Source organism: Musa acuminata, chromosome BXJ1-1 (genome assembly GCF_036884655.1).
Source record: "Musa acuminata AAA Group cultivar baxijiao chromosome BXJ1-1, Cavendish_Baxijiao_AAA, whole genome shotgun sequence".
Taxonomy (NCBI): Eukaryota; Viridiplantae; Streptophyta; class Magnoliopsida; order Zingiberales; family Musaceae; genus Musa; species Musa acuminata.
In genome coordinates, this window is record NC_088327.1 from 8,429,734 (window position 1) to 8,446,391 (window position 16,658).

The 16,658-nt window shown below is 36.6% G+C and overlaps 1 protein-coding gene across 7 annotated transcripts; it reads left to right on the top strand.

Annotated features, from left to right (window-relative positions):
- The first annotated feature begins 3,404 nt into the window (after positions 1–3,404).
- LOC135651561 (uncharacterized) lies at positions 3,405–15,396 on the top strand. Of its 7 annotated transcripts, none has more exons than XM_065171760.1 (10): positions 3,405–3,819; positions 4,177–4,267; positions 4,348–4,735; positions 5,312–5,411; positions 6,248–6,316; positions 6,716–6,815; positions 8,456–8,544; positions 12,839–12,900; positions 12,990–13,107; positions 14,981–15,396. In XM_065171760.1, exons 3-10 carry the CDS (start codon positions 4,404–4,406, stop codon positions 14,993–14,995), a joined length of 885 nt encoding a protein of 294 aa, XP_065027832.1. In that variant the 5' UTR covers positions 3,405–3,819; positions 4,177–4,267; positions 4,348–4,403; the 3' UTR covers positions 14,996–15,396. The 7 variants fall into 7 exon arrangements, with proteins under 7 accessions (XP_065027832.1, XP_065027900.1, XP_065027959.1 ...); XM_065171828.1 differs by having other exon boundaries at positions 4,190–4,267; XM_065171887.1 differs by having other exon boundaries at positions 4,177–4,735; positions 14,990–15,396.
- Positions 15,397–16,658: the final 1,262 nt, after the last annotated feature.

A 16,658-nucleotide genomic window follows, 5' to 3' on the forward strand; every position in this document is an offset into this window, starting at 1 on the left:
AAAAAAAAAAAGGAAAATATACTTCAAGAATTTACAAAGTAATGAATGGTTCGATTAATTATCTGTCTGATTCTGACAAATTATTATCTTCTCTTCGTTAAAGTCTCAGGTAATGCGATTGAGATCTTTGCAGCATAGCCCCCTTTTGATCCAACACTCAGACTGCTAATGACAAGCACTGCACAAGGAAATCAAAACTTGAGAGTGACAAAGATAACAAAATGGATCGTAGATTCTGAGTATCTTTCCTAACATTATAAAAGAGAGATGTTCATTATTGACGTAGTGTTGCTTCGTCTTGTTTTTTCGTCAGTGGAACCTATCATTCCTTTTATTATTTGTAAGCTCCAACTTCGGTTCGCTCGTTTTATAGGATTACCAGTAGACACTTCCATTTATTCGACTCACGATATTTAGCATGTGAAAAACGAGTATTCAAACATTCATCTAAATCTACTCCCATGTCTATCGTCGCCTCAATCCATGCTCTCACCTAGAAGTCCCATCACCATGAGGAAGAAGAGAAAAAAGAGCACATGGAGGGAGATGGAGAAGACGACGACGGATAAAGATGACGAGGAAGGATTGACGACGAAGAAAGAAGCGATGACAAAAAAGGATAAAAGAATCTACATGATTACCAAAAGTAGGGGTCATCGATTGAAAAAAATCAAAATCGAAAAAGAGAATTTTTTTTTTTATTTTATTTGTAGGGAATTCGTCCTAATATAAAAACATGGAAGCTTTTTGTGTTAGCTATAAAGGCAGTTTTATTGGTGGCAGTTGAGATCCCTCCCCATCGCCAACATCGGGTTCTTTGGAACACCGAAACAACTTGAGATGAGACCAACAGCGACTGGTTTTTGTTTACATATCCATAGCATTTCGTTTCCGTTTGGTTTATGTTCCTTCGTTTAAAGTGGCAGTGGTTTAGATATCGATGGCATCCCTTCTAAAAGAAGAGTTGTTTGACACCTTTTCTATCACTTTATTGTGTTTATGTAACGCTACGATTTGGTTGTGGTGTCATCTCTGCTTCCAACTTGCTGACACTGTTAGAGTTTTTTTGGTTTTGTGGTGCCTACTGCTTGTGCTTTTCTCCATCGAATCACGTCTTAATCCTGTCTCGTTTTGCTGACTAGAATTTCTCTGTTGGGGGTTGTGGCATCACATTTTTTCTTTTTATTGGATTCCTGATGATGATTTTGATCCTGCGAAGAGAATCAATGGATGTTTATCTCCAAGGAATAAATTCTGAGTTATGTTTGAATGTCTAAAGGTGGTTTGCAAACTCATCCTCAAGAATATAAATTAACATTACGTCTTAATTTATTGATTTAAGCTTTCATATTGATAAGTCTTTATAGTAGTACATTAGTTAAGGAGTACGGGAACCAATGACTCATAAGTTCGTCATATCTCTCTTATCTTTAAATGTATCTTTTGGAGCTCACATGTTCCGAAATGACAAAATCGTACAGGTACACATATCGTCTAAAACGGATAATTCCTCGCCGCACTAATGACTGATCGATCAAATGGACCATTTATCAGATTGGCGTTAGAACGAGGGTCCAAGGCTTGCACCTAAGCGACAAAACCGTGTGGGAACACTCATCACACAAAGTAGATAATTCCTCGCAAGTATAAGGGTCGCACCAATGATCGATCAACCAAATGGTCCCTTATCATATGTATAACCTACAATCTAGACTCAATAAAATTAATGTGTCGATTATTCATCATTAATATATATTTACATAAGGGTTGTTTCTAAATTGATATCGTCAGTTGAATTAGAGAATTTGTAAATGTGATGATTTTACTTATGGATGATTGTTTATAGTGAATATTTGTGTTTATGAACATGTTTCTTGAATTTTAGAATCTATCTAAAAGAGTACTATGTCTCTTGATATTAAGTATTAAATTAAGATGAACAAATATTTATGAATAAATTTGTGTTCGAACAAAAATAACTAGAATTAGGTCTGATCAAATTAAAGAATATGTTAGCTTTTTTTTTTTTGGACTATGACTGCCAATCTATGTGGCATTCCAATATTTTTTAGAATCTATCTCCTGTTGGTAGTAAATATTTGAAAAACATAAACCGTGTTATTTTTGCTTCGAAATAAAATAATTAAAATTAAATAATTTTTATTATAAAAAAATATATATAAAATTATGTTATAGAAATGAAGGCTAAGAAATCATCAAAAAGTTAATATCATAATTTTCCTTTAGCAATTCTAAAAACTTTTATCTGGTCACAGAAACTTAAATCACAGCAGTATCAGATACACCGAGTGTCCTGTGTGGTCTGGAAGAGAGAGAAAAAGGAACATTTTAAGGTGCAAGTACAACCTGGTGGGTCGTTGTCTTCTCGTTCTCTCTCCTCTCCTCTGTTTCCTCTTTTCTTTTATGGAACCGCCACTTGCGCTGCAATGGAATACCATGTCAGGTCCCCTTTGACTCTCGCCCGCCGCTACCCTTTCTGCCGCCATCCCCAGCCACTGCGATATACCCACGTGTCACTCCTCCACTGGCCACAGACGCTGTTTCCTCCCTCCATCGCTTGAACCGCTGCCCGCTCATCTCCGTCTCTCCGATCGGGTGTGCCTCCGCGGGATCACGTCCAAGGCCATCGACCACGTGCTCCGCTATTTCGAGCAGTTCCGTCCTTTCCTTTGCCGTCGCTCGTGCCGCTGGATTCTGGCGTTAAAGATTCCACGCACCAGAACCGTCGTCTCACCATCCGGCGCACCCATCGCAGCGTTCCTCCCGTGTTGGGACCCTCGGCTTCGTCCAATTGCAAGGCCGGTAGTCGGTAGAGTCGTCGAAAGAGTGGGTTGCGTTCCTTCCGAAGAATCTTAACAGTTCGGGACCCCAACTTTTTGATTTCTTTTGGCCGGTGCGGTGATCACACCCAGATTCGTTCCGATCGCTGAAACCGTTACATTACCCAGCCTTTCAAGCACCGTCATCGAGGCTTAGCCGCCTCAACGGGGTCCACAGCCCCACGTTGGGACCCACTGCTGTTTCTAATCACAGTGCTGGTAGGTTGGGGCGAGCAACGATTAATTCTTTCTGGCGAATCTTAACAAAATTGCCCCTTTTTAGCGGTGCGGTGACCACAACCGGATTCGAGATTCCCTCGCGGTGCGAGGAACAGGGTCGATCCGGTGTTGGGCGATCTCAACCGCTGGATCGGCGGGCCATCATATTGCAAGGGGGCGTCTTACAATGGGGATGATCCGGCGGTGCTGATCACGCCATCTGTCTCGTTTAGAACTTGACACTTTGCCGCGAAATGGCAGGGACGTAATTAACCTAAAATTGACGGGCGATTGGCGTCCCTGTTCCCAGCCAAAGTAGTCGAGGGTGGAAGCGGAACGGGATGGGCACTTTTGCCAGTCGCCAGAAGCCTGATCTCGCGGAGAGGAGGAGGAAGAGGAGGTACGCGATCGATCGAACGGGAGGAATCCAAAGAACAAGCGAGATTCGAGGAATAGGGAAGGAAAAGAGAGAAGAACTGAGAAGAAAGAGGTGACAAAGAAAAAGGGCGGTGCGGGAGGGAAGAGAAGGCTTGGCATCTAATTCTGTTGTCGGGATTCCTCCCCTGCTTTGGAACTCCAAAGATCCGTTGCTGCCGATCTCCGCGCTTGGTGAAAAGGGCGGTCTTTTCTGCCCCTTGCCATTGGAGAGGGCGGAAAAGAGTATCGGTGCGGCAAAAGGAGTAAAAGGTTCGAATGGTAGATTTCCGTTGTCTGTGCCCCTCGAGGAGTAGGAGGAGCCGCTGGAATGTGACGGAGGAAGGTAAGCGTCCGAAGGTTGTCATTCTGTTCTGTTCTTGATCTATCCTTCTTCTTTGGAGATCTCTTTGCGTTGGTTTGGGATTGTTGGGGGGATTTGGGTTTCTTAGATGTGTTTCTTATACCCTGGTGTGTTGAGGTTAGGGTTTGATCAATGTCAATAGGATAAGAGATTCTTTACGGGTTTCTTGACTGGTTTGATATTATTCGGGAATGCAAATCTCAAGAGGTTCTTGGTGGTTTTAAAATCAAGATTTTTTATCTTTTGGGATTGTTTGTCGTTGTTTCGATTTATCCGTGATTCCTGATCGTGTTTTGGAAGTTGAGAATCGAGATTAAGTTTACTGACGCCATTCCGCAGAGTTCTTTTGCAGGAGAGGCTGCTACTGATGCGTCTATCCGGTATTAGAAATCGGTTTAAATTGTTGGCAATCAAGACATGAATCTACCCGGTATTAGAAATTGGTTTCATCGGTAGCACACTGATTCTTCAAAAAACAATCTTGACAGTGATATCTTGAGGGTTGGGCAGGTTGTGTGACCTGGAGTAGTTTTGGATAGTGCGTGACAAATTGGCGACTTCAGTGGATGGCGTCTGATTCTAACAATGGTCTTCACCAAGAAAGCATGAACCCTTTGTTTCATCATCCTCGCATGGTCTCTTTTCAGTTAGGCGCGATGAATAGCTCAACGGGGATGATTTCTGGTGACCTGTGCAGCTTGAATGAAAATGGCAGCATGGGCAGCATGTTTATGTCTGCTGACTCCAGCATGATCAATCATATGGATGCAACAACTCTAGCTCGGTACCCTGCAGGATCTGTTGTTGGTGAACCAATGCCGAGGTTCGTGCATGTGTCAGGGTCACCTGCATATTGGTCTCCAGAAGAAGTGGAATTATTAAACATAGGCCTCATCAAGTATGTGCTGATATCTATTTTCTGTTGGATCCTTAATCAAAAGTTTGTTTTAATCTAGTTTATTGTGGTCTTTACTGTGGAGGATGGTAGCTGGAATTCTAGATACACAATAAAAAATTCATAGGATGGTTGGAGACTACTAGGAACATGTTGAAAGAATTTTTTTTCTTGGAAGAAAAAGTCTTTCAAAATTTTGTTGCTTTTATGGGACCAGGTGGGTCCTTGCACACTGGGCCGCCCTTTTTTCTATATATATTTTTTCAAGTCAATTGGGTTATATGGATCTTTTTTCTCTAAAAGTTTCTGGACAGAATTTGCTTTTGTGTTTCATGCATGATGAATGGAAAAGTTCAAACTCAGATTTCTTGTTATATGTGCCTCTTTTTTTTTTTTTTTGTATTCACATTTCTTTGCCATCATTGAGCAGTGACTATTAGCATAATCTCTGAACAAATTAATTACGCTTGCATGCTGATTTACCTTTTTATGCTTGTATTCCAAACATATGACCATTGTATTTACTGCTATGCTTCGTTGTCTTTTCATTCCATTATTAAATTTGTTTGTGAAGGACAGATATGCGAATGAACCAAGTATACAAAAGTTCACTAAAATAGCTGCTTTGCTGCCTCGGAAGACTATAAGAGATGTTGCATTGAGGTGTCAGTGGATGATTGTAAGTCGTCGTATATTATAATCGATGCTTATTTGTTAAATTGATTAAATTTCTGATATGATGCTTACTGTGAGGCATTTTCATTTTCCATTTTTTTTTCTTAAGGAGTAACAAAAAATTATTGGAAGCCACTAATTCTATGTAGACATCATCTTCTTTAATATGTTGAAGGATCACTATTTAGGTTGATTTTTTTAAAAATTTTGTTAGAGATGCATCAGAAGCACTTGCATTGGTAGATATGATTATTTTGTTTGAGTCACCATGTGGAGTTTTCCTAATCAATGTTTCTCTTTGTCTAATATCCATTATATGACTTTTTAAGAAAATTTTATATAAAATAATGTGCACTGCCAATTATAAGTTTTTTCTATGTTCATGATTTATTAAAACATTCATGCATTCAACTGAGGAGGTACATATTAAAACATTTAATAAATACAAATATATTTCAGTGATAAAATTTTCTATGAGGATTGTTATTCTTTCTGATTTGTGACTATGAAAAGCTACTTAGATGTGAATAATTAAACCCAAGTGCAAGTTAATAGTGAAAACCAAATATGTGAATGAACCAAGCACTAGGTGAAATATTAGCTAAAAGGGGGCAAAGCCAGAATTCTAACTCATGAAGTGCCCTGATACTATGCCAAAATGATGAAATGGCCAGCAATCATTTCTCCCACCAGCTAAATCTTTATAAAAAATAGCGTATAAATCTCAGTACACCTGATGATCAAAGTGTAAAATATTCTAAGTGCTTAAGTAACATGAAGCAATTTTCTGATTTATTTTTACACCTATATCAATACATTGTCCACTATCGCAAATCGCAGAACAAGGAAAATGGCAAACGGCGGAAGGTGGAAGAAAATTATGCAGCAAAAAAGGTGAAAGATATGAAGGTAATTTATTTATTTATTTATTGAAGTGGTTTTTATGTTCTTATCATGTGCTTGATCTTCCTTCATCTTTTGATTATTTATCTGGTAACTTAGTTTAGGAATTCTTGTTTTACCTCGTTCAATTTTGTTTCGTAGTTCGTCGAACTTTCTGGAATATCTTTCTACATTTTTTCTACGACATATGATAAGATATCTATGAAGCAGAATATTGATTTATAGGCACTTAATTTCTCATTATTATCCCCTAAATTTTCTTTACTTTATTGATCTTGTATGATATCATAACATAGTGCTTTCAAGATTAAGTGAATGAAACTTATGCTACCATTTCTGGAGGGATAGCTCGTAATTCCTTTAGCAAGATGCAGTCTTGATTCTCTTTTACTTATCATGCTTTAGGAGAAGATGATGGGTGCTCCATCAACAGCAACTATTCATAGGTCTCCTATTTCACTTACGATGAATCATATGAACATCCATGATCAGCTTCCATCTGAAGGTTGGTGTAGAATACTGTATTATTTTGTAGTTTTTGCTTGTACACATTTTGACATAGAAATGTGTGAGAATCCTCCATTTGGATACTTCTCACTTTTCTCAATGGCTAGAATATATTGGCATTCACATCTTTCTTCTCTATGCTGCTATAGATAATATCCCTGGAGGTCCTTCGGGTTTACTGACTAAAACTCCCTTTTTCACTGAATTCATCCAGATTTTGCAGGGTGTGATGATGGGAGATCAGTTATAGAAATTCATTTGAAACTCTTGTACTATGTAATGTTTATCTCTAGCCTAATCATTTAAAAGACTAATCCAACCTACTTCATCATGATGACAAAATGGAACCGCAAATGTCTGTCCATATCATTCATAGCCGGACTCGATTACCCTTGAACTTATTATCTGTCTGATAATGAGTTTTATGCAGGCTAGTACACCGTCAATTGCTGTAAAAAGAAGTGTATGGAATTAGGCACCATTATACTGGGTGAAGTAAATCAATGCTCTGATAACTGATAATTAAATCAATTCTCTGTACATTGCAAAATACTTTATAGAGAGGAAGTAGGTCAAGTTCTATGCTTGTTCCACTGATAACTGAAATATTTAATTGTTGATTGAGATTTCTCATTTTACAAAATAATATTGGTTGCATGATAATGATATAATATCAAAGCATATTAACATTCTATCATAGTGGCATCAGATTTGTATTGACATTTATCTAACTTCCAAATTGACTTCCGAATTTCTTCCTAAAAATAATTTAGATAAGCGAAAATTGTGTTAATTTACGTACACAATCTTTAAAATAGAATATATTTCTGATTGTTCCTGGCCAATTTTTAGGGAAAGAGAATGTGCTTCCTTGTGATGTGATTTTGAAGGTTGATTAGATATGAGGACATTTAGTTCAAATGAAAGTGAATCTTCTTTTAGATGCATGAGTTCTTTCTGAAATTTAAAAAATGTTTGGCCGAGTGAAGGGTGTTGTTTGCTTATCTAGGATCTTACAGGTGAAGGGTGTTGTAGTGTGATTGAGTTGAGATTGATTTAGGAAATATGAGTAACTTTGAAGGTATTGATACTGCCAAAAGAAGTGTCTTACTCTATTTTGGAGTGGTATCGTGGGAAGAGAATATTGCTAAAAGGAGGATATTTGTGTGATTTCACTACTAAATGTTATGAATATTTCTTTCAGTCTAAAAAGTTACACTGGCATTTAGAGATTGAGAAATTCTACTGAATTTATGGACTAGAGCTGCAATAAAGCACTCCATGATTATGTAAGCATGGTGCAATTACCGTGGGACATACCAATGGTTTGTTCCAAAATATTGTCATTTAGGGGATTTAACCATATAGGTGCCATTCAATACTGTGCTGTTTCACAATACAACCAACCTTAAGCATTAACCATGGCAAGCAATTTTTGAATTAAATGAACTTTTTTGTCTGATTATTTGTCTCTTTATATCCATTGCCTTTATTATGCCTATGGATATATTTACTTATTCTTTAAATTTTCCCTGCTTCCTTCTTGTCTCGTGTTTGTAAGTAGTGGTATCATGATGTTTCTTCTGGTTTTTATTCATTAGTGTCATTATAAATGTTTAACATTTGTTTACCTTATAGTTCGTGCTCTGGATGCAGAAATATTACGTCTTTTGGATGAAAATGATGGATGCCTAAGAGAGATTGCAAGGAATCTTAATGGAGGCATGGTCTGTGTTTTTTTTTTTTTGTGTTTCTTTATGTTAATTTAATTCACACTTCACTTTTAAACAATACGTAGAATGCATTGAACTATCATAAAATGCTTTTAAAAACAAGATATGTGTTCTTTTCTCTTGGACAGTTTGCTGATTTGTGCTATATGATTCAAAATAGATATCTGACAGGTTTGCAGTAGGTCTGATTTGAAATAGGTCTCATCACTTTTTTTTCTGACATAAAATGTGAAACAGAATATTTTTTTGTGTACATTTAACCTAAATATTTCTAGTACTAATAATTAATTTAGGTAGTGTATCAGATGCATGACAGTGGAGAAGTTGCTCTTGGATTGATTGGGGGCAACTACAAAACTGGATTCTTTGCAAGAACAACAATATTATATATTGGGTTATCTAGGTAAAATATGAGAATTTTTGGTCAGAACCCCATGGCCTAGGCATCTTCGTTTCTAGCTTAGAATGTTGCACTAAAATATGGAGGTCTCACAAAGGACATTCAGAAGTTTGTGACATATACTTGGTTAGTTCCAGTACAGGTGCACATTTTCTATGATGAAACCAGTTAAGCGTGAGAAATCTTAATGAGAATGAGCATAAGAAAATTGCTTCTTCTATACTCAGTGTAATTCAACATTATGAGGTCTGCACTCTGCAGAAGATACCTTTATTTGCCTTAATTTTTTGCACATGGGTACCTTTCTGTTGAGTGATTTTTGTACTCGTAAACATGTGACATGCTCCTAGAGAGAACATGGTGGTGCCTTTTTTTAGATTAATCTCATGCAAAGACAATAACAGTTATATAATCTTGATGAATTTCAAAAGATAATTGCGATTAATATGAATATATAAGCTGTATGACTCCTGTGTTTCTTATAATAATTGGAAATAAAAAAATATTGCAAGTGTTTTTAGGTGGGAAACAGAAAATGAGTTGACTTGTCAATGGCTGGGTCAGGTTGAATTGAGATGGGGAAGGCTAGAAAGGCTACCCCAAATCCCATCTGATCAGCAGGGCCAGTCTTTCTTGCCCTTGGACGCAATTGATATACCTAACTGGTTGGTTTTGATTCGCTTACGAGGTTGAGAGTTTACTATATTTTCTTAGGAAACAAGTTCTTAGGTTAGGTTCAGTTGGGCACTATGGTTGTTCTGAGTTTGACCCACCTCACTAATGCCTCAAGAGTTATTGGAATAGAGCCAACCTGTACATCATTGAATCATCTTAAATGGGTCCTAGTCAGTGTCAAGGTTGATCCAATGGGTTTAGGTTGAGATTGATACCTTTGTTACACGCAAAAAAAAAAGAAAAGAAAAAAGAAACCAAAAGAATGATCATGATTCAAGATATGTCAATTTCTGTTCATATGATAAAGTTTTGTGATATATATCTGTTCATATTTATGAAGTCATTTCCTTTTACATCAACTGACGTGTCCTTGCTTGCCAATCCCAAATAGTTGGGACGCTACAGCTTCTCATTGTTGTTGTTGGTGATGGTAATGTAGCATTGGCTTTTTTCTTTAACGTCATATATAGGACATCCTAAATAATTATCAGCAAATTGCTTATTGCAAATGGTCAAAGTGTTGATGATTTCTGAAATTTTAACTTGGCTTCTGCTTAGATCACAAAAATATTATCTTCTTGTGTTTGTGTATGTATCCGTGTTTCCTTTGGTGGAGTAGGGTTTCAAAAGATTTATACACAAGTCATAGGAAGTCATGATATCCCTTCTATCTGAAATGATCTACATGGATCTTTTCCTGTCATTGAGTTTTGTTTAGGGGAATACCACTGGACGAGATAATGTCTATTAAATATTTATTCCAAAAAAGTTGAATAATATATTTTTTTGTTTTCAGATCTCTCTATTTCTATATCAGGGTTTAAAATTTTGGTTCAATACTAGATTCAATATATTGTCAAATTGGTACAATACTGGTATCAAAGTGGGATACCGGCCTATACCATCCAGTATCACTTCAATACCAATGGGTATTGAGCTATAGGAGTCTGGTGGGGCCGGTATTATTTGAGTTATATGATCCAGTCTTAGTTCTTGTTGGACCAATAAAAATCAGTTGGTATGTACCAATCCAAGTAATAGTTGACATCTTACTCTTGCAACTAAAATAGCACACCTCCATTAACCAATGTAATTGTGGTTGTCGTTTGAACATTCTTATATTCCTTGTTTTATTTTCTATCAGAATTGATACGATTCGTTCATAGACATCAATGTTTCTTGTTTTATCTTTCTCGGTAGCCACACAAATCCATCTTAATGTCTTCAAGAGACCAGGTTTTTCTATATGTATTTTCTTAACTAGCCAACAATTTAATCAAAAAGTTATACATATATTACATCACAATTATCATGCCTCTCTAATTTTCAACCGAGGCCTTAATTTTATGATCAATATCTTCATCAAGGTTTTTTTCTTACAAAATGATACAGCCAACATACAAAACCTTGTAATTTTTGGGTGTTTCTTTTTCATATACTTATGAATTCTGCTCTTGGTATTTTGAAAGTTTTGTATTTTTTTAATCTTAATTCTACTAGTCCAAAATACTTATTTTTAGTATTTATTTTCACAACTCAAGTTTAGAAATGATCCAAACTAGATGTCATGAGTTATTAAACATTCAAAGCTGATTGAATTTTAGAGGAATTAAACTAATGAGTCATGAAATAAAACTGAAGGAAATGGTGATTTATGGTAGAACAAGATTCATAATGAGTATTTGAAAAAAAAAACACAATTTAGTTTTATGTTTGAAAAATCAAATATAGAACTTATTAATTTATTAAGATAATTAATATAAAATATAGTGAGAAAAAGAAAGATTTGCATGTGGTTTTGATCAGACAGTCTCTAATTTTTCCTTGGTACAACACCTCTACCTTTGAAATCTTTATTTCTTCTTCGGTGCTACTCTCTTCACTTGACTAGGCATTGAAATATATTAGTATCATTTTCTTTGAAGCTTTGGGCACCTCTTTTGTCTAAATTTTCAAGAAGATTTTATTGCCACACAATCTAGTTAGGAACTTATTCTCTTCCACTTCCTAAAACAAATCCATTGCCATAAATTCATGTCAGTTAGTAATTAGTAAGCTTTCCCTAGGTATAACTTTGCAATCCTTGCATATAATTCTATCTACTTTCCTGATGAGTAAAAAGTCTTTCTAACAACAATGGTATCTAATCTTCTAATAAGAATTATGATTCTAAAATTGTTGGTAACCATATTCATTTCAATTCTATGATAAGCATACTCCATATTCTCTCAATATCAAGAAGTTGATGTTGGTTATCAATTTTGTAGAATTGTTCCTCTTTCTTGATCTTAGTATTATCAAAATTTCTAGGGAGTTTTAGGTAGGCACCTTGTTGAAGGCCTAGACAGAAAATATTCCTATTTGAACTTTTAGCGGAAATCCCAAAATTCATGGCCTTTAATGTGCCTACTTTTGTCCCTCTTATGTATTTGTAATTGCTACTCAAGAACTTCGCAAGAAAGTCGGCTATTAAGTTGCTCTGCTGTAAGAATGTTGCCTTAAGTCAACACATTGGATTTTCTTTCTAATGAATATTTAGATATAGAGATACATGGGGCTTCTTTATCTTTGTTTTAAGAAATACTAAACATTAGAAGCTTCACTGGAAGTTGCCTCTTCTTTTTTTCTTTTCTTATCTCACTCTTGCATTCTGATGCTATCATACAACTCTTTCTTCTTTACACAGGTGGAGAGAGCTTTACACCTTAAAAAACTACTGAGTGGTTTGCTAATGACAACCTTATTATTTAGAAGAAAGAACACAGAAGGATGTTTGTGTAATCACTAATAAAGCAATTTAAATTGAGTGACGCTCACAAATAAATGAAGTAGATGTACTCAACTTATTTGTCTTTTCCAAAGTATTACTTATACATGATGAGAGTGAGTCAGGACTTGTCATAATTGAATAGCCTAATGAGCAATTTGGCTGCCTTAGATCATCTGTAGGTGCTTAGGCTGCCTGGGAACATGCTACAGGACCAGGTGGATTCCCAGGAGACAAGCTATGCACATGCCTTCTCGCCTGAGACCATAAAAATGATCAAGGTGCCCCAGCAGTATAATCCTTGTGTACTGCACTAACATAGTTTGATCCTGTAATTAATTGTGCTGCAAGTTGACACTATTGGTTGCCTTGTTGGTTCCTGTCCAATTTCAGTTTGTCTTAAGGACCATTCTTGGTACTAATGTAATTTATTGTCAATGTTGCAGATACAAGAGAACATCAATTTATTTCATTACACGAAAAATAACATCATGATGATTGAGAATAGGTAGAATGCTGTTCTTATTTTGTCAATTACCTCACAACCTATATGCTTGCCTGATGATAATTCATGAAGTATCATCATTCTTTATGCAGAATAAATATGAAGGCTGCAGCAATGAAGCAACTTCCTGGACGAATGAGACAGTTGCCTCCTTTACCAGTATCAGTAAACGATGAACTCCTCAGTGGTCTTATACCACTAATTGGAAATGTAAGGTCTCACATGCTCTCTATTTTTCTTGAAGGTTGCCAGAAGTGGATTTATTTGGTTCATCTTGATTATCTGACAAATTAATATTTAACCTCCTTTCGCAAGGATTCGATACGTGATCCATTTTTTAAATCAGAACTTGAGTTTTCTGCATAATTCTTGAATTAAAATTTTGCATTTATTACTGTAATCTAGCCTTCAGATTCAACTCACTTTCTTAATTCTAGTAGTTATGTAAGCCAATAACATTGCACATGACTAAAAGCAATTAATAAAGTAATGGTGGTTGTCTGCTAGATATTACATAGCTAATCAGATGGAAATGGTGGATCACGTCATTTAGTGTCAAACATCATCTCTGATATGATTCACCATGTTGCAATGTCATTTTAATTTTGAAACCGTTACATTTTATTCTCTCTTTGGATTAAGTTTGATTAATATCATTTTTTGGTAATTGAGCTCGGTCCATTTTTTGGAGTCAACATGTTTTGTCTTCCTGATGTTTCAACTGTTTCTGGGGATAATTTTTCATTAGTTACTTCAGGAACGGTACACCCTTAGAAAGAGCTGTCAATTCACTCAGTCTAGGGGATCAGTGCTCCTTGAGGTCAGCATTTCTAGTGGACTATGGCATATCTTGATCGATGGTGGCCCTGGTGTTACAGTAAGATCATTCACTTGCGATCTAGGTCTCCAATGTTCAAGACAAGAAAACAACTCTTTCTATGGATAGGATCGTATGCATTATTCCTCCCCAAATCACATATTGATGGGAGCCTTGTGCACTGACCCTCTTATGCCTTATCTTGATCAATCTTCTATTTGCTTAGTTGCCTAATAATTATCATTCTGTTGGAAGTAATTGCAGTAGAGTGGATCAGGGTTGGTGAGGCAAGATGTTGTTTCTTATTGTAGTGTCACTAACAAGCATACAATAAAAACAAATATTGCTCCAACTGTTTGGTATCATACTATTTGGTGTTAGATACACGATTATTTTCCTACTAGAGCTTTGCAATAAACTATCATATCTAAATTGTTCAATAAGAAATATTGGGAGTGTGTTTGTCAGAAATATTTGGGTATGTCATATCCTTCTGCATGCATTATTAGCATTCCAGGAATATCGAACAAGGGCAACATAACAAATTGTGATATTTGGAAATTGTCATCACTCACTGGAAAATACAACCAAACCTAGTTAATGAAAGTCACATATGCTCTTTAAATATCGCAAAAATGGTATCCTTAATAGTCACATATGCTGTCTGATAGTTACATATGTTCTTTTAATAGTCTTTCACATTTAAAAAAAAAAAGCTGTCTGATAGTAAGCTTCTTGTCTGATCTTGTTAGATTTGATTAGTTTATTTTGTTGGTTTGACAAAGTTTGTCAGAAATATTTGGGTATGTCATATCCTTCTGCATGCATTATTAGCGTTCCAGGAATATCGAACAAGGGCAACATAACAAATTGTGATATTTGGAAATTGTCATCACTCACTGGAAAATACAACCAAACCTAGTTAATGAAAGTCACATATGCTCTTTAAATATCGCAAAAATGGTATCCTTAATAGTCTTTCACATTATAAAAAAAGCTGTCTGATAGTAAGCTTCTTGTCTGATCTTGTTAGATTTGATTAGTTTATTTTGTTGGTTTGACAAAGTTTGTTGATAATAGATTCCTGTAAGCTCATTAAACATTGCTTTATGATTTGCTGGAGTTCATGCAGTATCGCAACAATGCTTTTTTGCTTCCGATAATTAAACAGCTTGGCTTATCAAATATGTCGAGTGTATGTTTTGTTTCTTTGTTGAAAATGTCCAAAACAGCTACTAAACATTGTTCTTTTCTGCACCTTTTAAGATTCACCAGATGTAACAAGAGGATGATTTCATGAGCTTGGGAATGTTATTAGCTCTGGCCTTATTAAATTCGTGGACCAGAGGGAAGTTCTGACATTCGAGCTAGAGATATTTGTACTGAATCAGGCATCTGGCAACAAAACCCTTTTTTCTCCATGGCTATGATGGTAGCTCGACTCCGTTCGGCTTCTGATTCGAGTTTCTTATGTGTTTGTAGCATTAAGTGCAAGGTATCATTGGATGTAAGAAAACAAGCGCTGCTTACATATTATCAATTTGAGTCTTTGCATATTATCAACTTATTTACCTTTTTTTAATGTTCTTCCATGAATGTTAATTCTTTTGGCACTGGAAATATTATTTTTGTGGTTGTCTGTTATTCTCAGATATTATTTATGTTATCAAGATTTAAGACAACGGAGATTTTGCTCACTGCTTTGTCCATACAATACTTTGGCTTTCTGTGACAGATGTGTTCTATGTTGCACTCCTTATATTATAATCTCTCTCTCTCTCTCTCTCTCTCTGTGTGTGCGTGTGCAAAGACTACTTGTATTATAATCTGCCTCTCTCTCTCTCTCTCTCTCTCTCTCTCTGCAAATAATGCTCAGCTTTGGCCAGGTCTCTCTGTACCCATGTCATATCTTAACTTTGGAGAACAATACGAAATGAAAGTGGTAAGGAATATGGTGGCCAATCACCATCCGATTATCACAAAAAAAAGAAAAAGAAAAAATAAGGTCTTAGTCACCTTTCACCTATCCACCCTTATAGACAACAATCGAAGGGAGGTGGTTTGGGCTTGTTTTCCTCGTATCGCCCACATGAATAAAACGTCAAACGGGGACAGTGGAACAGTTATAACTTGTCCCCCCTAGACCAGATATAAAAATTAACCCTCGGTACTGTGTTGATAGATTCTTTCCCAAAGAAAAATCCATACCCTAGAAAGGAGCTCGAATTAACGTGAACGTCGGTGGGATCGAGTTGGGAAACTTCTTCTGACATTGGTCTTAGTGCAAGCAACGTTTCGAAAGCTCGACACCCTACCTTGGAGCCACTCAAGAACCACCTTAGAGCCACTTCGGACACTCCTACGCCTTTGGGTTTGGACCGTGTCGGGTTGATTCGGACGTTGATGCTGATTTCCCTTAACATTTTAGTGCTAAAAGAAAGTCTTGACGTCATAGGAACGTCTATTCGCTAATCCTCTCAATGAACACTTAAGTGAGGAAAACCTATCTCTAACCTATAGCACTTTTACTCATGGGGAACAATTGCCTTTCGTCTCGTATGTGAATGTGTCCACTTCTGCATAAATGTCAACAAAGCATTAGTGTCTGTTTAATGACCCAGGCCTCTCATTCCCTGGGATGAACTTGAGCTATATACTCATCCCCGCTAAGGTGTTTCTGAATCTTATTCATCATGTGCAGATGCTTACAAGCATGATGTAGGCTATCACCTTGCTCCTACCTCAGTTAACCTAACAAGCAGTGCCACCATCTCAAGATTGCCTATGGTCCGTGGAAGTGTCGATCGAAGGAGCGCCCCGCTCCCCAACCATAGAATTCAACACGCTATCACGCCATCGCTCTGCTCCACCCATATTTGGGACCCAATCGGTGGATTCGACGGGTCTAAGTGCAGCAAATGTATGGACGAGAAAGAAAATTATT